Source organism: Pelmatolapia mariae, linkage group LG12, assembly GCF_036321145.2.
Source record: "Pelmatolapia mariae isolate MD_Pm_ZW linkage group LG12, Pm_UMD_F_2, whole genome shotgun sequence".
Classification (NCBI taxonomy): Eukaryota; Metazoa; Chordata; class Actinopteri; order Cichliformes; family Cichlidae; genus Pelmatolapia; species Pelmatolapia mariae.
In genome coordinates this window covers 30,143,947-30,163,652 of record NC_086237.1, presented here as the reverse complement: position 1 = coordinate 30,163,652, position 19,706 = coordinate 30,143,947, and the positions used below count along the sequence as shown (strand labels likewise).

The window sequence follows — 19,706 nt, the reverse complement described above, 5'->3', positions numbered from 1 at the left end:
GAAGCACTAGAAAAAAACATCTTTTGTCCAAAATGTTTACAAATGGGAATTCTTTCATTGACACTGATACTGTACCATTAGAGGGTTTCAGAGAAGAGACGAGTGCTCAATCGCACTTAATGTTAATAGCGGTAAGGTTTATTGTCTGCTCTTTACTTAATCCTGATAACATTCAGCAGACAGGCTGCCTGCAATGCTATTCATGGCTGGAGAAAGTTTAAAATCTTGCCATTTTAGATCATTATAAATGCCTGTTTGTAATCTTTTCCAGACTAAAGCCCTGATGGACAAACTGCAGAAGATTGTGTCCTCAGAAGGACGATTTAAAAATCTGAGGGAGACGCTGAAAAAGTGAGACTTTGCATTTGTTTTTAAAATACCATCATATGTAAGAAAAAGCGCAGCACAGTGGTGCAGTGGTTAGCACTGTTGGCTCACAGCAAGAAGGCCCTGGGTTTGAATCCGTCATCTGGCCGAGGCCTTTCAGTGGCTTCGGCTTTATTCATTAGTGGGTTAGATTATATGGTGATTTCAAATTTCCCATAGGTGTGAATGTGGGAGGGAATGGTTGCCTGTCTCTCTGTGTTAGCCCTGCATCACACTGGCGACCTGTCCAGGGTGTACCCTGCCTCTTGCTGTATGATAGCTGGGATACACTCCGGCAACCCTGATAGGGATAAGCAGGAGAGAATAGATGGACGGACATATCAAAAAATGAGTTTTTATGGACTTGGAAGGAAGTTGATTTGTATGCTATCCTTTAACTCTCTCATTCCAGTTGCAACCCTCCTTGTGTGCCATATTTGGGAATGTATCTAACAGACTTGGCCTTTATAGAAGAGGGAACACCAAATTTTACAGAGGAGGGTCTTGTTAACTTCTCCAAAATGAGGATGGTAAGCATGTGTAAATAAATGCACTGGAAGCAGATCATCTTGAGGTGCATGCCGTTAAGTCAGTATTAAGATAAATTCCATATTTTATTCAGATATCGCACATCATCAGAGAGATCCGACAGTTCCAGCAGACGCCGTACAGAATAGAGCATCAGCCCAAGGTACTTTTAATTTTTTTTTTTAAATCTGTACTACCTTTCTTTATCTAAAGAACAAAAACATCACAGGGCATTATTTCATTTAGACGACATGCAATTGTTATTACTTAAACAATATAATCAAAGGGCAGGATAACATTTAAACTGTCAAAAAAGTTCTAAAATAATAAAAGAAAACTAGTCTGAAGAAGTGAGGTTTGAGAGTGGTTTTAAGGAATTAGTTTTACTTGGTTTGACAGCACAGATTATTCTTGGATGTGCTTGTCTTGGCTCTTGTTCTGAGAGGATTACTGAAAATCCCTTTGATATATGGGTAGTCTTTTTTTTTTTTAAAAGAATGCATGGAACAACAGAAGCCATCCCAAATTACCCAGTCTCCTGTTTTTGCTCTAACATACTCATCTTTCAAACAGGTATTAGTTGGACCAACCAGAAAACAGATTACTTTAATGAATAGCTTATTTGCAAAATCATATTGGTGTATTTCCTGTGAGATCATCTTATAGTCAAAATCACATCAATCTTTAATTGAAAATAAATTATTGAAGCTGTAGCTGTAAAGATATTTTAATCATCATGCCTGTCATCCATATTTGATTATAACCAGGTGACCCAATACCTTCTGGATAAGACTCTGATCATGGATGAGGATACACTTTACGATCTCTCCCTGAAGATAGAGCCCAGGCTTCCCGCCTGAGTTAGAGCTGTTTGTGGCCTGTGGGAGCCTGCTGAACCTGGACCCCCAAAAGGGCAAAACGCCCACGTGATCTCATCAATCAAGAGAAAGTTGGAAGAAGAATTTTCAGAGCAACTTGGAAATAGAATGAGATTTGGTCTAAGGAGACAGATATCGATGCATGCGGTCAGTTGAACATGTTTGAGAGCTTTACAAGAGAAAGGGGAATATAAGAATGAGAAATGCACCTGTAAGGTTGTAAGACAGCTCGTCTTCGAGGGGAAAGAGCGGTTGCATTATATGAAGGTTTTGAGGAAATTGCATGTCATTGTCTGGTGCACATGGCATCACACTTCCTGAGGCAGCCTGAGAGTGCAGGACAGGGTGAGAGAGAGGAGTTAATGGATGTAACAGAGATGTAGCATATACAGATAGTGTGACAGAGAGGTGTTTGAGCTTACGTCTCTGTACTATTGTCTGTGTTCTTTTGCCTGTGCATTTTCCGTGCCATGTCCTGTGGAGCAAGACCCCTAAAATGCTTTCTGTCATGAAGGTCACTGCATAAAACTTGCATGAATTCAGCTTGGGATGTAACTGTCTAAATTGCCTTCATTCTGACCCCTGATCCTCTGCTTAGCATGCACCGCTTTTGCCAGGGTGACTTCTTAAGCCACTATGCATCCTCAGTGGGCTGAATGCGTCAAAACACCTTTAAACCTTCACATATAATGCAGAAAGACGAAAATGAAACACAAAATGTGATGTATTTTAACGAATTTAGATTTTTCCCTTGTTAAGCAATTAATTCTATATTTATTTGTGATTGCTTAATTTGGTTAACTTTTTTTTAAAGAACATATGAATGATAAAATTAAAACATTTATTCAGTGCCTTCCACTAGTGTAGGTCAATCTCCCACATTCCCAAATTGAAAATTTGCAAGCACAAAGTTTTCTATAAATTCAAATTTAAAATATTAAAATTTTATTTAAAATAAAGACTGTAATTTTACTCATTCATTTCCTTTTTTTTAAGATCAGACGTGTCATGTAGACTAAACAGTAGCATGTCAGTGTAATGTAGTAAAGCCATTGCAGCATCCAATGAGCATATATCTCCCTCTACTGTTTAAATATTGTTATAACCTCTGCTAACACAAAGCTTTGCAGCATGTGTGTGCAATTTGTTTGTTTTTTGGCATTTATTGACTGTCAGCTGGGCTAGTGGGTGTCATCAGGCCTCTATGTGTAACTGGGGCGACTACAGTCTAAACTGGGACAGTACACAGTGCACTCCCTGAGATGTAGCTTTGCTTGATTGAAAGGGTGATCATTATTTACCATGCTATTTATTTCAGATGCTGTATTTATATTATTTTTTGTATATAGTGACTTTACACATATTGTATGATTGAAGAAGAAATACTTGGAATTGTTATGCTGTGAATACTGATTTTATTGTTGTTGTTGGTTTTTTTTTTTTTTCTTTGTCTCTCTGGTTTTCATGTTGAATTTTAATTTTACATCAGAGGCTCTTGTATAGGAAAAAAAATCTGTTCAACTTTATTCTAAAAAAATGCCTTTTGAAGGTTAAAAAATGTAGCACTTCAATAATCAGACATTGTTTTCTGTATTAATGATATGATAAGTATAATTGTCCTGCATGCACACAACAGCTGCATGTTGTGCATGTCTGACTGGACGCTTCCTTTACCTTCTTCCTCTGCTTCTCTATAATAATATTGTCTCTGTAGCTGTCAGGAAAAAAAAAGAAAGGTATAAAAACAATACTTTGTCCATCGAATCAGGCACGTTTGTCTCTTAGTGTACCTCACAAAGTTAAGCCTCTTGGCTGTGTCTTCTGCAAAACAAGCTGTTGTTATGCAGTAGCAGTGTTGGAACTTTTCTGACAGAACAATAACCTTATTCAAAATCAATTAGAGGAAATGTTTCAGACTTTGCTCTTGGGAAAACTTGCCCTTTTGCACTGCGTCTGTAATTCTGAGTGTCTGTTTCACATTAAAAGTGTGGGAATACAGTATGCTATGTTTGTATTGTAATATTATCTTTGTGTTTATTTGTTTGCATTTTCATGTGTGGGTGCAGGGGAAATAAATTCAACATGCCTTATACGTTTGCATATTTCTTTGGAGTCCTTAGTAAGAATTTCAGTAATATTACTTACTGTTTGTTACCCCTCTAATGTTGAGTCCACTTCAGCTCCTTTCAATCAATGCATCAAAAAATATCACTAAAATATTGTGAAACTTTGTAAAACCAGACACCAGAACTAGATTTTAATTCCAAAAAAAGTTGGGACACTGAGTAAAATGTAAGTAAAAATAGAATGCAGTAGTTTGCAAATTTCAAACTCATTGTTATGCACAGAAAAAAATGTCAACAAAAATTTCATGAAAAATATTACCTCATTTTGAATTTGATGGTAGCATCATGTCTCAAAAAAGTTTGGATGGGGCAGCAAAAGTCTGGAAAAGTAAGTGATTCTAAAAAGAAACAGCTGAAAGGACATTGCTGCTAACTAGGTTAACTGGCAACAGGTCATTAACATCGAAAGAGCATCTTAGAGAGGCAGAGCTTCTCAGAAGTCAAGATGGGCAGAAGTTCTCCAACCTACAAAATGCTGCATCTAAAAAACTGTACATGTAACATATTATGTAACATAATTTTTCTGCCGTTGATCCAGTTTCAGATCACCAGTCCTCCCTTACACTAGCCACCTCCTCCAGCTGATCCAGGTGGACACTGAAGCATTAACAATATAGCTGACAGACATAATCTCTCCAGCTCCCTCTCTTCTGTCCTGGGGCCTCTTCCTGGTAGCTGAACCACCTCAAGTTGCTCCTTTCATTGTGCAGGAGTAGTGGCTTTACTATGAGCACCTCCTGACTGACAGAGGTCCTCATTCTATACTAACAGTCACCCTTTGAATATTATTTTCTCTAATGTTGAGTCTGGCTATAGAATAATGTTCTTCAATGAAAAAACTATTTCATTGTCAATATCAATATTGGATCCCTGTGATACACAGCATTACAAACAGGCATGAGTCTGTCATGGCAATCACTGCATGGGCTCAGGAGCACCTCCAGAAGTTAATGTCTGTGAACACAGTTTCCTTGTGCCATTCACAAATAAAGGTTAAAGCTTTATCATGTAAAGAGGAGGCTGTTTGTGAACAAGATCCAGAAATGGTACAATCATTTCTGGGCCAAAGGTCATTGGAAATTAACTGAGGCAATATGGAAAACTGGTTTGTGGTCAGATGGATTGAAATTTTAAATTATGTTTTGAAAAAAGTTTACTGTGTCCTTCAGACTCATATTTCAGCAAAAACAATGCTAAACCACATACTGCATCTATCATAACAGCATGGCTTCGTAGTAGAAGAGTCTAAGTGCTGAATTGGCCCAACTGCAGTCAGACCCTTCACCAAATGAAAACATCTGGTACATAATGAATCAAAAATATGACAAAGCATACCCAGGACTGTTGAGCAGCTGGAATCCAGCAAGAAGGGAACAACATTCCTCACTCCCAAAAGCCCAGCAACTGGTCTCCTCAGTTCCCAGATGTTTACAAGAATAGGGGATGCTACATAAAAGTAAACATGTCCTGACTTTTTCTTTTCCAGCTGTGTTGTGGCCATCAAATTCGAAATGATCTAATTTTCTTCTTAAAATGGTACATTTTCTCAATTTAAATATCTGACATGTTTTTTCCATTATGAATCAAATATGAGTTTATGAGATTTGCAAATCATTGCATTATGTTTTTATTTACATTTTACACAGCATCCCAACTCTTTTGAAATTGGGGTTGTACATATCGAATGTGATAGTGCTCTTCAAATAATGAATAATTAAGTAATTTAAAATGTTGCAGATTCACATTTGAAGCATTGCAATAACAATCAACACGATATTTGAAAGTCTAAATCTCTATCCTTGTTGTCTGGAGATATTTCATACAGATACTGAACTTGGGATATATGCAGAGTTAGGACCTTGAATTTTATGAAGATGCCCCTCTGTATAATTAATTTGCTTCAAGCCACTTTTTATTTTGATTGTTAGGGATACAAGAATGTGCAAAGCATGCTATGAAATAAGAATTTCTATCCGGATATGCTTCAGGCTGCATTGCTGCTTCTGATGAAGAGTGCTCTATCTTGGGACTAGTGCTGAAAACAACAAGTACAGTTCATGCATACAGTATTCTACGTTGGCCTATAAAACCTACTTACATGCACGTAGTCCTTTGTGAAACAGTAACCAGGCAGCTCCGAGGCAAACATACTCAGTGCACTGTGTGGAGGATGGTATTTTAAGACCATAACGTTTTTTCCCAACTGTTATTTTCTTTCACTTTTTCACAAAATTACAAAGTACTACTGACTGCTTTGCACTGATGTTCAGAGTGGTGCACAAATGAAACACTCTCATCCACTGTAACACGACATTATATTTTAGGAAAAAAGTATACTTAGTGCCACCTAAAAACAAAGTGCTACAAGGTCTATATGTCAGTGAAAGAACTGTAATCACTATATCTGCCTCATAAATGACAGGTTCTGACTCTGAATGATGACCCATGACTGTGGTTGTCCTGCCACCATGTGGTCACAACTGATTTTGCGTCTTTATCCACCTGTACACACATCCATCAGCCAAAGCTCTGGACATTCAAGCATGGGCTCAACAAGACCATCAAAGGTACATGATGTACTATCTGCCCCTTTTAGTACACTTATAAATCTTATAAACTGGTAAATGATAAACTCTTTTTAATATCTATTTTTGTCGATTTAGCCTAAAATATGGATCTTATGGTGATCTGCGATTCTACACTGGCTGCGGAGGTGAGGAAGAATACGTGAACAGAACAATGCAATAAATGAATGAATCGTTAAATATGTATGTTAGTCCAAAGTGCTTTGAGTGGTCTGCAAGAATAGAATAAGTGCTATATAAATACCAGTCCATTATATTCAGTTTAATTGTGGGTGACATATTTAATTCTATGTAGTGATTGTATGCTTCATGGACACGTATTATGTAGTGGTTAATAATTGTCTTAGATATGCTGAAATTAACAAGTATCAAACTAGAGAGCATTAAAGCGGTGGCTGTAGCTCAGGAGATAGAGCAGGACATCTACTAATTGGAAGGTTTTGGTCTGATTCCTGACCGCTCCAGTCTGCATGCCAAATATCGTTGGAGAACACACAAACCCCAAGTTGCTCATCCATACTTGTGTGTGAATGTTAGATAGCTGTTAACCCTTTCATACATGAATTATGACAACCGCAATCAGGATACTTTTCTTAAGTATTTTTATTCACCTTCAGGCATGAAAAGATTAATAAAAATACTTAAGAAAAGAATCCTGATTGAGGTTGTCATAATTCATGCATGACAGGGTTAAAAAACAATAATTACAATGTCTCCAAAAGTTGATTCTGTTCATCTGGACATAGGGTTTTGTGGGAGAAACGTTTCGTCACTCATCCAAGTGACTTCTTCAGTCTCAGCTGACTGCAGTTTTCCCCAATCTTATAAACAGTACATTTGCATAATGACTGAAACCAGCTCACTGAAGGAACAATGGGCTGGGAGGTCAGTTCCTTAATCTTAATTATGCAAATTCTCATGACCATTGATCAACAACCACTGACCAAAACCCACTGATCAAAGACCACTGATCAATGGCCATGAGTACCATTCACAGAGAGTTGGGGAATGGCTGCAATCACAGCATTGTAAGATGGCGAAAGATGTACCCTTAGGCCTCCTCCTTGATTCAGAGATGGTCTTTCCCTTTTCATGTAAATGGCCTCCTTGACTCCACGCTCAAACCAGCGTTCTTCCCTGTCCAGGATGTGTACCTCCTCATCATTGAAAGAGTGTCCACTGGCCTGTAGGTGTAAATAGACTGCAGAGTCCTGGCCTGACGAGGTAGCTCTTCTGTGTTGTGCCATCCACTTCGCCAGAGGTTGTTTGGTTTCCCCGATGTATAAATCCTGGCAATGTTACTCTGTTTGTGTCGGGGGACCCGATCCTTGGGGTGGACCAATTTTTGGAACAGGGTGTTTTGGAGTTTAAAAGCCACAGAGACCCGGTGTTTAGAAAAAATGCGTCTCAACTGCTCCGATACTCCTGACACATATGGGATCACTACAGGTTTTCGCTTAGGCAGCGGTTGTCCTTCTCTCCTGGATCGGCTGGAGCTTTCTTTAGGAGCCTTTCCAGCTTTGACAAAAGTCCAGCTGGGATAACCACATTTACTCAGGGCCTTCTTGATGTGCTGTTCTTCTGCCTCCCTGGCCGCTGTGTCAGTGGGGATGGTGTTCGCTCTGTGTTGTTGCGTCCTGATGACACCCAGTTTGTGCTCCAGTGGATGATGAGAGTCAAACCTTAGATACTGATCCGTATGTGTAGGTTTACAGTACACGTCAGCTTTTAGATGTCCCCCATTACTGATTGAAATCTCACAGTCTAAGAAGGCTAACCTGCCACTTTTCATATCCTCCATGGTGAATTTGATGTGTCGGTCCACTGAGTTAATGTGATCCGTGAATTGTGGTACGTCCTGAGATTTGATTTTCACCCAGGTGTCATCCACATATCTGAACCAGTGGCTTGGTGGTGTTCCAGGGTAGGATAGCAAAGCCCTCTTTTCCACTTCTTCCATGTACAAATTGGCCACGATGGGTGAAACTGGGGAGCCCATTGCACACCCACATTTCTGCCTGTAGAACTGGCCCTTGTATGTGAAGTAGGTGGAATGAAGACATAGTTCCAAAAGCAAACACACTTGATCGATGCTGAGAGTGGTCCTGTTGCTGAGGTTGGTGTCATCCTGTAATCTCTTACGGACTACCTCCAATGCTTCCGTGACTGGGATGCAAGTGAAGAGAGATGTAATGTCGTACGAGACCATGGTTTCATCTGCCTCCATAATGACATCTCTCACCTTCTCAACAAAATCCAGGGTGTTCTGGATGTGGTGTTCAGAGCTGCCCACCAGCGGGTTGAGGATCGAAGCCAGAAACTTGGAGATGTTATAGGTGACAGAGTTGATCATGCAGACAATTGGTCTTAAAGGTGCACCCTGTTTATGTATTTTCGGTAAACTGAAAAATAATTACAATGAAACACGTCATACATCTATCCATCCATCTATCCATCCATTTTCTTCCGCTTATCCGGGGCCGGGACGCGGGGGCAGCAGCCCAAGCAGAGAAGCCCAGACCTCCCTCTCCCCAGCCACCTCCTCCAGCACCAAGGCGTTCCCAGGCCAGCCGAGAGATATAATCTCTCCAGCGTGTCCTGGGTCTGCCCCGGGGACTCCTCCCTGTGGGACATGCCCAGGGGGCATCCTTGTCAGTTGCCCGAACCACCTCAACTGGCTCCTTTCGGAGGAGCAGCGGCTCTACTCTGAGTCCCTCCCGAATGGCCGAACTTCTCACCCTATCTCTAAGGGAGAGGCCAGCCACCCTTCAGAGGAAGCCCATTTCCGCCGCTTGTATTTGCGATCTCGTTCTTTCGGTCACTACCCACAGCTCGTGACCATAGGTGAAGGTAGGGGCCAAGTCAGTAAGTGACTGGCTTCTCCCGTATGGGATTAGAACGATGCCACCTTATCCCATAGTCAAGCCACATTCGTATATACGCAGCTAATCAACGTCGACAGGCTATGACAGCGTCCTTATGTGCCGACACCGGTGTCTTAGCTAGCAAAGCGGTGTGGCTGATGTGGAGTGAAGCCACGTTAATGACAACGTGTACAGCCACTGGAGATGTGAGCAGGACAGACGGAACAATTGACGGAAAAAGTGTGGACTATACCACAATTTAAAAACTATAACAGTTTTGAAATTGTGTTGACAGGCCACTTAAAACCAGAGTTATGATAAAAAAAATATATGCAACTTTTGTTTTCTTTCCTGAATGCTATCGGTTGTTTATATTTACTGCGGAAGAAACGGTAAAAACGGCATTTTATAAGGAAAACGCTCGAAAGCACTTTCTGCCTGTGAGCAAAAACATGCCCCCCCCCCCCCCCCCACACACACACACACACACACACACCCAGCCTTTCCTATTGGTGGAAAAATGTACTATGTCGACCAATCAAAAAATGATATGGTAACATAGCATTTAATTGTTTAGGAAGAGGGAAGTTTTAGGAGTTGCAGCGGTGTTTTGAGATGTGAGAGATTTGCCACGTTTAGCGCAAATCTTGTGTAGTTAGTGTGTAGTGTAGTCAATAGTTTTGTTGTGTGTGTCAGAACAATGAGGCGACTACTGAATGTTACAGGTGTTACAGGAGTGATACATCTCCTGTTGTCAGGCCTGCAGGTATCAGGCTGTTGTTCTCCTTTATCTCATAGTGGACAGAATTTTTTTTTGGAGTGTTACAAATAATGTGTGTGGCATCAAATTTGATGCAGAACACCTGATTGTTCTGTAAATAGTTTGATTTGTTTATTTAAAAAGACACCTTGGCTGCATTTTTAGGTAAACAGCTGCAAAAAACGTTGTTGTTTGCATAACTCAGTTACTTTTTTGAAGAAGTAACTGTATAATTAATTGCCCAACATTGGTAATTATATACTGTATTTTGCAGACAGAGAGTTACAGGACTCTCTCCCAGACCACAGACTCATACTCATAATACAAATCAGAGCAAAATAATAATAATAATAATAAAAAATAAAGATGTGTTTTCAAAATTAGAGTTTTTACTTCCAATAGTGTTAACATACTACACAGGTCATGGACAAGATTTTTTTTTACATTTTCATTGTAACTGGGATAAAGCAGTTAATTAAAAGTAGTCTACCATAAATGTAAATGCTGTAATTTGATTATTTTAATAAACCATGTAACTTGGATGGATTTGATGATGGTGTGACCACAGTGCACACGTCTAATGTTGCTCACAGTGGTCCAAAGGACCACTCAGGGAGTTTGTGTGTTCGCTCAGACACATGAAAAATTAGAGGGAACATTGGTAGGGGCGTAGATCGACCGTAAATTGAGAGCTTCTCTTTTACACTCAGGTCTCTCTTCACCACAACAGACCGGTACAGCGTCCGCATCACTGCAGCCGCTGCATCAATCCGTCTGTCGATCTCCCGCTCCCTTCTCCCATCACTCGTGAACAAGACCCCGAGATACTTAAACTCCTCCACTTGAGGCAGGGTCTCGTCCCTGACCCGGAGTGGGCACTCCACCCTTTTACCGCTGAGGACCATGGTCTCATACATCTATAGTAACATTAAACAACCAGTGGGTGGCAGTGTAGGGAGTGACACATCAGTGTCCAATGTTGTGGTTTATGTGCAAGTATACCATCAACACTGACACAAATACAAGAAAACAGCCTTTGAATAGCTGTCCACTGTAGTGACCACTGTGCGTGAAAGGGTTAAACACAGAAAAAAAGTCAATGGGTGAATGAGGTATGCAAGTGCTCAGGTAGAGTAGTAAAAGGGCAGTGAGCACCTAATATCTAAATGTGAAGAAATAACAGACATAGAGAGGAAATGCTTTAATGAATCAGTGATTGTTTTTGTGTTACCCAGCAAGTTAACATATCAAAGTGAAATTTAAATATGAAAAAAGGAAATATTTTTCAATTGTTAGAGGAAAAAAATCTAGCAGTGCTGAAAAGGAGCAGAAACAGAGCGATTCAGACCTGAAAAAAACAGAGTGAACAAGAAAAATGGCATGCTGTGTATCTCAGACAAGTTGAGCTACTGATAAAGTCATCATTCATATTGTTGTTGAGGGGATGTGGCAAGTTGTTAGTGTGGGATCTACTGTCAGTTTTTAGTGCGGATAAACAGACTGAGGGAGGGCAGCAGCTTTAGGTTGTAAGCAGTTGTCTCTCAGCGGGGATTTTATAGCAGATCAACCAACACAACTCCTGTTTTTGAGGGACAGATGGATGACAGTTGAAGTTTATGACAACACTGTGACAATTTGTAACGCCGAAAGAGAAGGGAACTGAATTTGGAGAGACAATCGCTATGTAGTGATGAATATGTAGTCTAAAAGGTTTAATAGAAATGGGTCTTTGACCGTGTATTTGACTAAGCCATCCAAGTACTTTTATTGTACAATGGCAAACGTTTGCTTTTGCCACACGTAAAATAACATCAACAAAGCTGGACTTTAAACTAAGTAATGCAAAACGCCAGTGAGCATCACCAGGAAATGCTAGAGCATTTTGAGGACGTGCAGATTTCCAACCACACAGGCGAAATGTCCGTGCCCCAGTTTTCAATCAGTCCTATAGGCTAAATATTTCTTTTGTACTTTGTCTTACAAGTGGCAAACATGCCTTTCAGTGCCAGAATGAACACATTTATAACAACAATAGTAAATGTGATTTTAAAAAAACCTCCAAAGCAAATAATTTTGATTGTATATTAAATGTATACAGCAACCTGACAGCTATATTTCAGCAGAAGCAGACTACAGCTGACTGATTAGCCGGCTTTTGTTATTAATGTGCATAAGGGATGGATCAAATTTCAGCTTTGTATGGAAGACTAGGTGAGTTTTTATGTATACATGTTAGCACCCATGGCTGGTGTAAAGAGGCAGGCAGGCAGACATGATGACTGACAGCAGAAAGAGGATTTTCAGTCTGTTGCCTAGTGAGAGGCTAATCCTGAGCCAGTGGCCCCATCTTCCTCTGATCCCATCCCTGTTCTTCTGTCTGCTCTCACTCTGCAGGTTGAGCTTCGTTGGACTGAGCTGCAGGACCTTCTGCTACCTCCACTCTTCAGCTATCAAAAGGTAAGTAATTGATTCTGCCTCCAGAATTCACATTATGAATTTTTTTCAGCTCCTTTCCTCATTTATGTTTCCTGTTTGCTCATGCACCTCACTTGGAAAAGTGCAGTAGCTCTCACATTCATTAACAGACCTTTTCATGGATCACATGATTTTTTTTTCAGTTCAGTTTGATACAGTGTTGATGTATTTTTATTATTCTATGATAGAAATACCTTGATTATCTTTGTTTGATATCAAAAAAATTCCAATCCTTTTCCCTTAAATTAATATTTACACCACACCGTATAGTCAACACATAGGCACTTGCATTAAGACCACTTAAGCTGCCCTCTATTTCCAGCCATCTGCTAACTACTATTATCCTTAAATGTTATTCTTTGTCAAACAGCCAGCAATGTCTCCTGCACCTACATTTACTTTATATTTCTTTATTAAAAAAAATATACAAATAAGTCAGATAACCATTTGTAGACCTAGCAGTATGTCTTTATCAAGGGTCAAAAGGTGCAGGTGCCTCCCACTCTACTTACTATGCACTCCCTGAGAGAAATCCCTTTAATCCAACTTTTCTCCTTGACTTTAACGTGGCCTTAAAGACCTTTACTCCACTTCTTGGTCTTTCTTCTTTCTTGGGTTTCTTGAAGAATGTCTGGTTTCTTTATATATGTTTTCTTCTGTTTGCCCTGTGCAAGCTTGGCCTGTTTGAGAAAGAATCATGTGTTTTCCACGGATGATCCGAACTCTAAGCTGGCAGTCTAGCTTAACTTCACTAACTTACTATCAGTCTGTGCGCGTGAGAGAGAGAAAATGATATGATTTGTGACTCCTAATTTCAGACAAGAAAAGAAATTCACTTTTGTAATAAAGGTAATCTGCAACAGTACAGTAATATCACATCTAGTTCTCTAATATCATGTTAATATATGTTGTATATATAATGCTATAAATAATTTTTAACCCATCATATTTTTAATTTAAAGTATCTTAAAAAATACATAAAAATAAAATAAACTGTGCTTCTTTGCAAGCTCTGATTAACAGACTGAGGAGTCTTGCAAGCAACTACGAAAAACATTATTAGGCAATTATTAATACGGTCAAGGCATCCAATCACAAATCACCTGATCACCTGAGCCGGTGACTCTCTTCGGGTGACCAATCAGAAGGCTGCTGTATGCTTCACCAGTAATCCCATCGCACAGACTGCAGGCGTATCTGTTACTTAAGCAGTTCATAGCTTAAGGCTATTAGTGGTTTTGTCTGAGTATGTACTCACGAAGAGCGAATATGTGTTAAGGCGTCTTAATTTAATATATAAACTTTAAGGAATTGTTGAACTTTATGACAGCATGCAGAAAAATACGACGAGCTTCAGTCTGCAGCACAGACTTGTACAAATTAGTAAAGCAAATATTCTGCTCAGCTGTGGAGGTAACTACTTTTTCCACTCTCCTCTTGGTGCTGTCTGGTTTAACAATCTGATTCCCAATTATCCGCTTTCCCTGAATGCCACCTGTGACCTTCAGGAAGGATGCCTGTAAAGTTCAGCGTTCGTTAAACGAGAAACTCAGCGTGCTGTACGGTAGTGCATGAAAGACATGGCCTGAAACAGTCCAGTGAGATTGTAACCATTACATTACATTCATTATGGATTTTAATACTCAACTGCAGTACATTCCTACACAAACACAACTTCACGTTTCTTAATCCGCCAGACTGAAAATTGGAATTTTACTATCCAGGGCCAATAAATTACAATTTAGAAGTTCTCGAAGAGTAACCTTTGTCATCTGCACTTTTACCAGATAACAACTGAGACCTCACAAGCATGGCAAGCTCTTTCACCCGTGTGATTTCTGGCCGTAACACGGCAGTGATGTTGGCCATGGGAGCTGGCACGCTGACATCCGGATACCTCCTCAGTGACAACATGGAAGCTGCTGAGAGGAGAAGGCTCTATCCACCCAGGTACTTGAAAATGAGTGTATATGTGTGTATTGGTGCCATAAAGTGAAGGAAGATCAAACTGAGAGTTGTCTAGCTAACTGGTCAATCAAGTTATTGCATGAATCCAGGCCTAAATTGCAGGATCGCTTGGCAAAACTGTCTTTGAATTATAGCAGATAGCAGAAAGACTGTTTTTCCCCAATACAACCAAAGCACCACGACAAGTAATTTATTTCAAACAATATTTAGATGGTTACAAGCCTGGCTATAAAAATTATTTATTTGTATAAACATTGATTTTGATCTTGCTAACTTTTTACAGTGCTGATTTCCCTGACCTGAGGAAGCACAACAACTGCATGGCCTCGGCCTTGACCCCAGGGATCTATGCACGTCTGAGGGATAAGACAACACCTAACAACTGGACCGTGGACCAGTGCATCCAGACTGGAGTGGACAACCCTGGACACCCCTTTATTAAGACTGTGGGAATGGTGGCTGGGGATGAGGAGACCTATGAGGTATGCGTTCAGATTTGCATCATGTTCATGTGGCTTCCATCCGAATAAAATGGGAAATTATATGTCTGATTCATTTTTATTTTAATCAGGTGTTTGCTGAGCTTTTTGACCCTGTTATTAAGGATAGACACAATGGCTATGACCCTCGTACAATGAAGCACCCAACTGACCTGGACGCTTCCAAGGTTATACTTTCTTTTGTTCTCTGCATCACATCATCTTGAGCATCCATGAGTCCGTATATCAACTCTTACATGCCTAACATAACCTAAAGCTTTGTCGTCCTCAGATCACCTCAGGATTTTTTGATGAGCGCTATGTGTTGTCATCTCGTGTTCGTACCGGTCGCAGCATCCGTGGATTGAGCCTCCCCCCTGCATGCACGCGCTCCGAGCGCCGTGAAGTGGAGCGTGTGGTTGTGACGGCTCTGGCTGGCCTGAAGGGAGACCTGGCTGGTCGATACTACAGCTTGGGAGATATGACTGAAAGAGAGCAGCAACAGCTTATTGATGTTAGTAAACATTTACACATTTTTAGAAGCAAGGTTTATTTTTCTTTTTGTCTTGATTTCTTTTGCTATCTAATGTCCCCGTGATTCCTGTGTCCCCATACTGGCCAATCAGGAGCACTTCCTGTTTGATAAGCCTGTGTCACCTCTGCTCACGGCAGCTGGGATGGCCAGAGATTGGCCTGATGCTCGTGGGATCTGGTAAGACTAGGAGTACAGTCAGCCTAGAAGGAATATAGTGGTTTTGTAGCTCAGTGACCTAGAAATCTAGTTATTGGAGATATTCGAGTTAGAGATTTACTGAAGAATAGTATCCACTTGTTGGACACGTCCAGCTTCCAGGGTGCACTCTCCATTAATGATAACTCAGTTTGCTTCCTGCAGCTTCTCGGTGTCTGTGTGCTCTTCAAGAGGACAAGTTGATTAGAGAATGCACAACAGGTGTCCCAGTTACTCAAACTAAACTATTCCCACAACACTCTGCCCCACATCCCCCCTGGAGCTGAGCTAAAATCTCAACTACCACACATGTATTGCAATTCTAAATTCTTTTCATCATTGATTTCAACATGTTATTTGCTGACATACCACTTTGTTAATTATAACAGTTTGATTTGGTGATACTGTCTAACATCAGGCACCATTAGGTATTAGCTGTCACTTTAAGAACATCGCCAAATTCTGACAAAAGCATATAGCTTACTTTTAAGGGATAATATCCTGAGGAAAGCAAAGGATTTTAAGTAATATTATGTAATTTTCCAGAGATAATACAATATAAAATGTCAGTGATTATATAATTATTTATGCATTTTAGGAGTGAACCAGTGAGAGAGAGGCTCCATCAGTACACTATGATCAAACACTGGACACATGATACGTGATGTGTCTTTTAGTAAATAATTTTTTAGTTCCATTACAACATACATAAACACTTAACATTTATTGCAGAAAATCAATGAGAAGCAAGTAATCCATCAAAGAAAATAAGAGAAAACTATATATCTAAGAGAAAGAATTAGCTAAAAGAGAAAAATAGTGGTAAGCGAGACAGTGTAACTTTTTGATAAATCAAAGAATAAAAATGATATAAATAGTAAAAGGCACCACTTTAGTTTTAAGGAAATAAGAGATTTACTTTAAAAAAAAAAAACAACACAGACACTGAATTTTTATTTATTTATTAAGTCTGTTATGAACAAATGATTAAAATGAATCAGTCTGTGTCATCTATTTTAACTATTAACTATAGTTTGGCTCCAGTGACTAAAATGCCAACTTTCTGGTAGCATAAGTTCTAGTATTGGCTGATTTTTTTAATGTGTAAATTTTTTTCATCTTGCCACCTTTTTTCTGCTACTCTTTTTCCAGCATTTTTTTTTTTCATTCATAAACATAAAGTTCATAATACATTTTTGTTAGTATTCTTAGACCTGTACTAGTAACTCCAATAAAATCAAAATCAGTCACTTAAAGTCAAGACTTGACCATCTTTACTTGCATCTCTCCTCTTCCTTTACAAACCTTAACACCATTTCCTTTTTTAAGAATGTCATTTTTCTCCCTCACATATGCTTTTTTAAATACAGAATACAAGAATATATAAATATAGTTTTGAACTGGAGTTTAATCCTTTCTTCTTGACACTCAGGCACAACAATGAGAAGAACTTCTTGATCTGGATCAATGAAGAGGATCACACAAGGGTCATATCCATGGAGAAGGGAGGAAACATGAAAAGAGTGTTTGAAAGATTCTGCAGAGGGCTGAAGCAGGTATGCACATTTCTTTATCTGTGAATTATCGTTGGTCCAGTGTGAATTTTTCAAGTGAAATGTTTATCCATCAATTCAATTTATCACAGTCTTTTTGTCATTTCTGCCTACAAGACTGTGAGTCTATAAACTAATCTATAGTAGAGTGACCAAAATTCAAGAAACAAAGGCTCAGATTAATTCAGATCTCCGAACTAAGATTTTAGCTCAGAGATCCAAAAAGTAAATATTATTAGAATTTTTTTTAACTTCCAGGTTGAGCATCTAATTCAGGAGAGAGGATGGGAGTTCATGTGGAATGAGCGTCTGGGCTATATCCTCACCTGCCCCTCAAATCTTGGCACGGGACTCAGGGCTGGTGTGCATATTCGTCTGCCCCTCCTCAGTAAGGTAATTTATGAATCATAATGACAGTTCATCTCACGTTAACTGCAAACACATGCACATGATGTCACGTATTCTTCTTGTATTTGACAGTAACTTGAATTTGTTTGGTGTTTATGATCTAGGATGCTCGCTTCAAAAAGATCCTGGATAATCTGAGACTACAGAAGAGAGGCACGGGAGGTGTTGACACAGCCGCTACCGGAGATACCTTTGACATCTCTAACCTTGACCGTCTGGGCAAGTCAGAGGTAAATCCTCAGGGAATGAAGACAACAGCTAAAGAAAGTAAAGCTCAAAAGTGAACAGCAGGCAGAGAGAAACCGAGTCAGGTAGAGGAGAGCAGACATTTGTAGCACAACAGGTGTAAGCTTTGAATAACTGTACCCCATGCTGTTCTTTAATCTGTAATCCAGGCAGGGGTGTGCCAGTGAAGGTTAAATGGCTGCTGTTTCCTGAGCAGAACTTCTTTGCAGGCTTTGGCAAATGCTGTGAAAGGACCTTAGTGTGTAAGGTCAGGGATATAGTGGGGTGCTGTGGTTACTTCCATTTGGGCCAAACGGGGCAAAGTTTGTAAATGGCCTCAGGGGAAGCCCCTGCCTGACGAGGGTAATCTCAGGAGGCACAAGTGTAAAAAATTTGCCAGAGCGTCACATGAGCCTTTGCAGTACTATTAATGCTAACCAGGTGTGTACTGGTGTTGGAGGGGTTAATAGCAAAGAATGGCAATCAGGTATTCAAGTAAGTATCCCTGATAAGTTTAAATAACAAACAAAATACACTGGATCTTAGCTGAACTTCAAGAAAAAGCTAAGATCCAGTTTATTTTGTTTGTTTGATATTAACGCCATTACAGACTTTGTTTCTTTGATCCAGCTAAACTTAATATTGCAATGCTTTTATTTCTTATTTTCTATGCAGTGTACACAAAGTCTGTAATGGCATTAATATCAAACACTTAATAAGTTAGAACTAGTTTAAAGGTCAACAAACAAATACTATGATTGTGTTTGTAACTCCAGACTCTCGCCATATGTTATATGGAATCAGTTAAAAAGGACTGATTTAAAAAATAAATTCTTTATTCTTTTATGCAACCAAATAACAAAAAACAATTTCATTTATTTCACGTCTTTCAACTTGTGAAAAGAGCTGCTCTTTGATATCAGTACTTGTAACATTCAATTATATCCAATAGAGTTGAATTTCAGGATCAGATACATGTAGCGATGAACCGCTGAGTTACAGTTAAAGGCATCCTTTGTAATAACTTTGTACATGCTCATAATAAAATATTGTTGACACTGGCTACGTTGCATTCACAGGTTGAGCTGGTGCAGTTAGTGATTGATGGTGTTAACTACCTTATTGAATGTGAGAAGAGGCTGGAGAGGGGGCAGGACATCAAGATCCCGTCCCCGGTTCCTCAGTTCAGGAAGTAAGAATCACCTCGACTGGGAATCCTGAGCGGTGGGCATCCTCCGATCACTGATCATTTAACTAATGTTTATTGCATGTATAACACTGTACTAACTTACATGCAAAATAAATAAATTACATGCACATGACTTCTAAAACTAATAAACTCCAATGATGAATTAAGTTTTGTGTTACTGGTTGGTGCTTTTACAACTTTGGTGGTATTAACAGCCTTTTAGACAGTAACTGCAAAAAAGGTAACTTGTGAACAAAGGTGGAAAATAATTTACTCAGCATTGTTTATAGTTTGACTCCATTCAGTTTCAGAGAGCTTAATTTACTTATTTTGTCTGTACTGACTTTCTGAGAGCTTGCCTTTGTAATATGCACTCCACATAACAGCAATTAAAAAGTCTAACACCAAAACTGATGCTAATAAAAAATATATTAAAAGTAAGCATTTACAAACAATAAAAACTTAACTGAAACAAGCAAACCTGCTCTGAAAACAGCAATAAAATAGCACTTTTTATAGATTAATTCAATATTGTTATTGTTATATCTGAAGATTATTGGTGTTTGTTAATC

General features: G+C 39.4%; 2 protein-coding genes across 3 annotated transcripts in view; both read left to right on the top strand.

Annotated features, from left to right (window-relative positions):
* Positions 1-3,862, top strand: part of rasgrf2b (Ras protein-specific guanine nucleotide-releasing factor 2b) — a 42,143-nt gene extending 38,281 nt beyond the window's left edge. For both annotated transcript variants that reach the window (XM_063488962.1, XM_063488963.1), the window contains 4 exons: positions 272-351; positions 779-896; positions 989-1,057; positions 1,662-3,862. In XM_063488962.1, coding sequence (XP_063345032.1) covers positions 272-351; positions 779-896; positions 989-1,057; positions 1,662-1,754 — 360 coding nt within the window. In that variant the 3' untranslated portion in view covers positions 1,755-3,862. The remainder of the gene's footprint in view (positions 1-271; positions 352-778; positions 897-988; positions 1,058-1,661) is intronic.
* An 8,571-nt stretch (positions 3,863-12,433) lies between these two features.
* Positions 12,434-19,301, top strand: LOC134638492 (creatine kinase U-type, mitochondrial-like). The gene is made up of 10 exons (XM_063489166.1): positions 12,434-12,564; positions 14,370-14,532; positions 14,834-15,032; positions 15,122-15,217; positions 15,322-15,543; positions 15,656-15,741; positions 17,192-17,315; positions 17,571-17,705; positions 17,825-17,950; positions 19,025-19,301. Exons 2-10 carry the CDS (start codon positions 14,393-14,395, stop codon positions 19,139-19,141), a joined length of 1,245 nt encoding a protein of 414 aa, XP_063345236.1. The 5' UTR covers positions 12,434-12,564; positions 14,370-14,392; the 3' UTR covers positions 19,142-19,301.
* Positions 19,302-19,706: the final 405 nt, after the last annotated feature.

What these genes read in the sequence shown, in the direction of transcription:
- LOC134638492 (XM_063489166.1), top strand. Translation starts at nt 14,393, where the DNA reads ATGGCAAGCTCTTTCACCCGTGTGATTTCTGGCCGTAACACGGCAGTG. An exon ending in AGCAGCAACAGCTTATTGAT is followed by an intron (nt 15,544 to 15,655) that starts GTTAGTAAACAT and finishes CTGGCCAATCAG; the next exon opens with GAGCACTTCCTGTTTGATAA. An exon ending in CCTGATGCTCGTGGGATCTG is followed by an intron (nt 15,742 to 17,191) that starts GTAAGACTAGGA and finishes CTTGACACTCAG; the next exon opens with GCACAACAATGAGAAGAACT.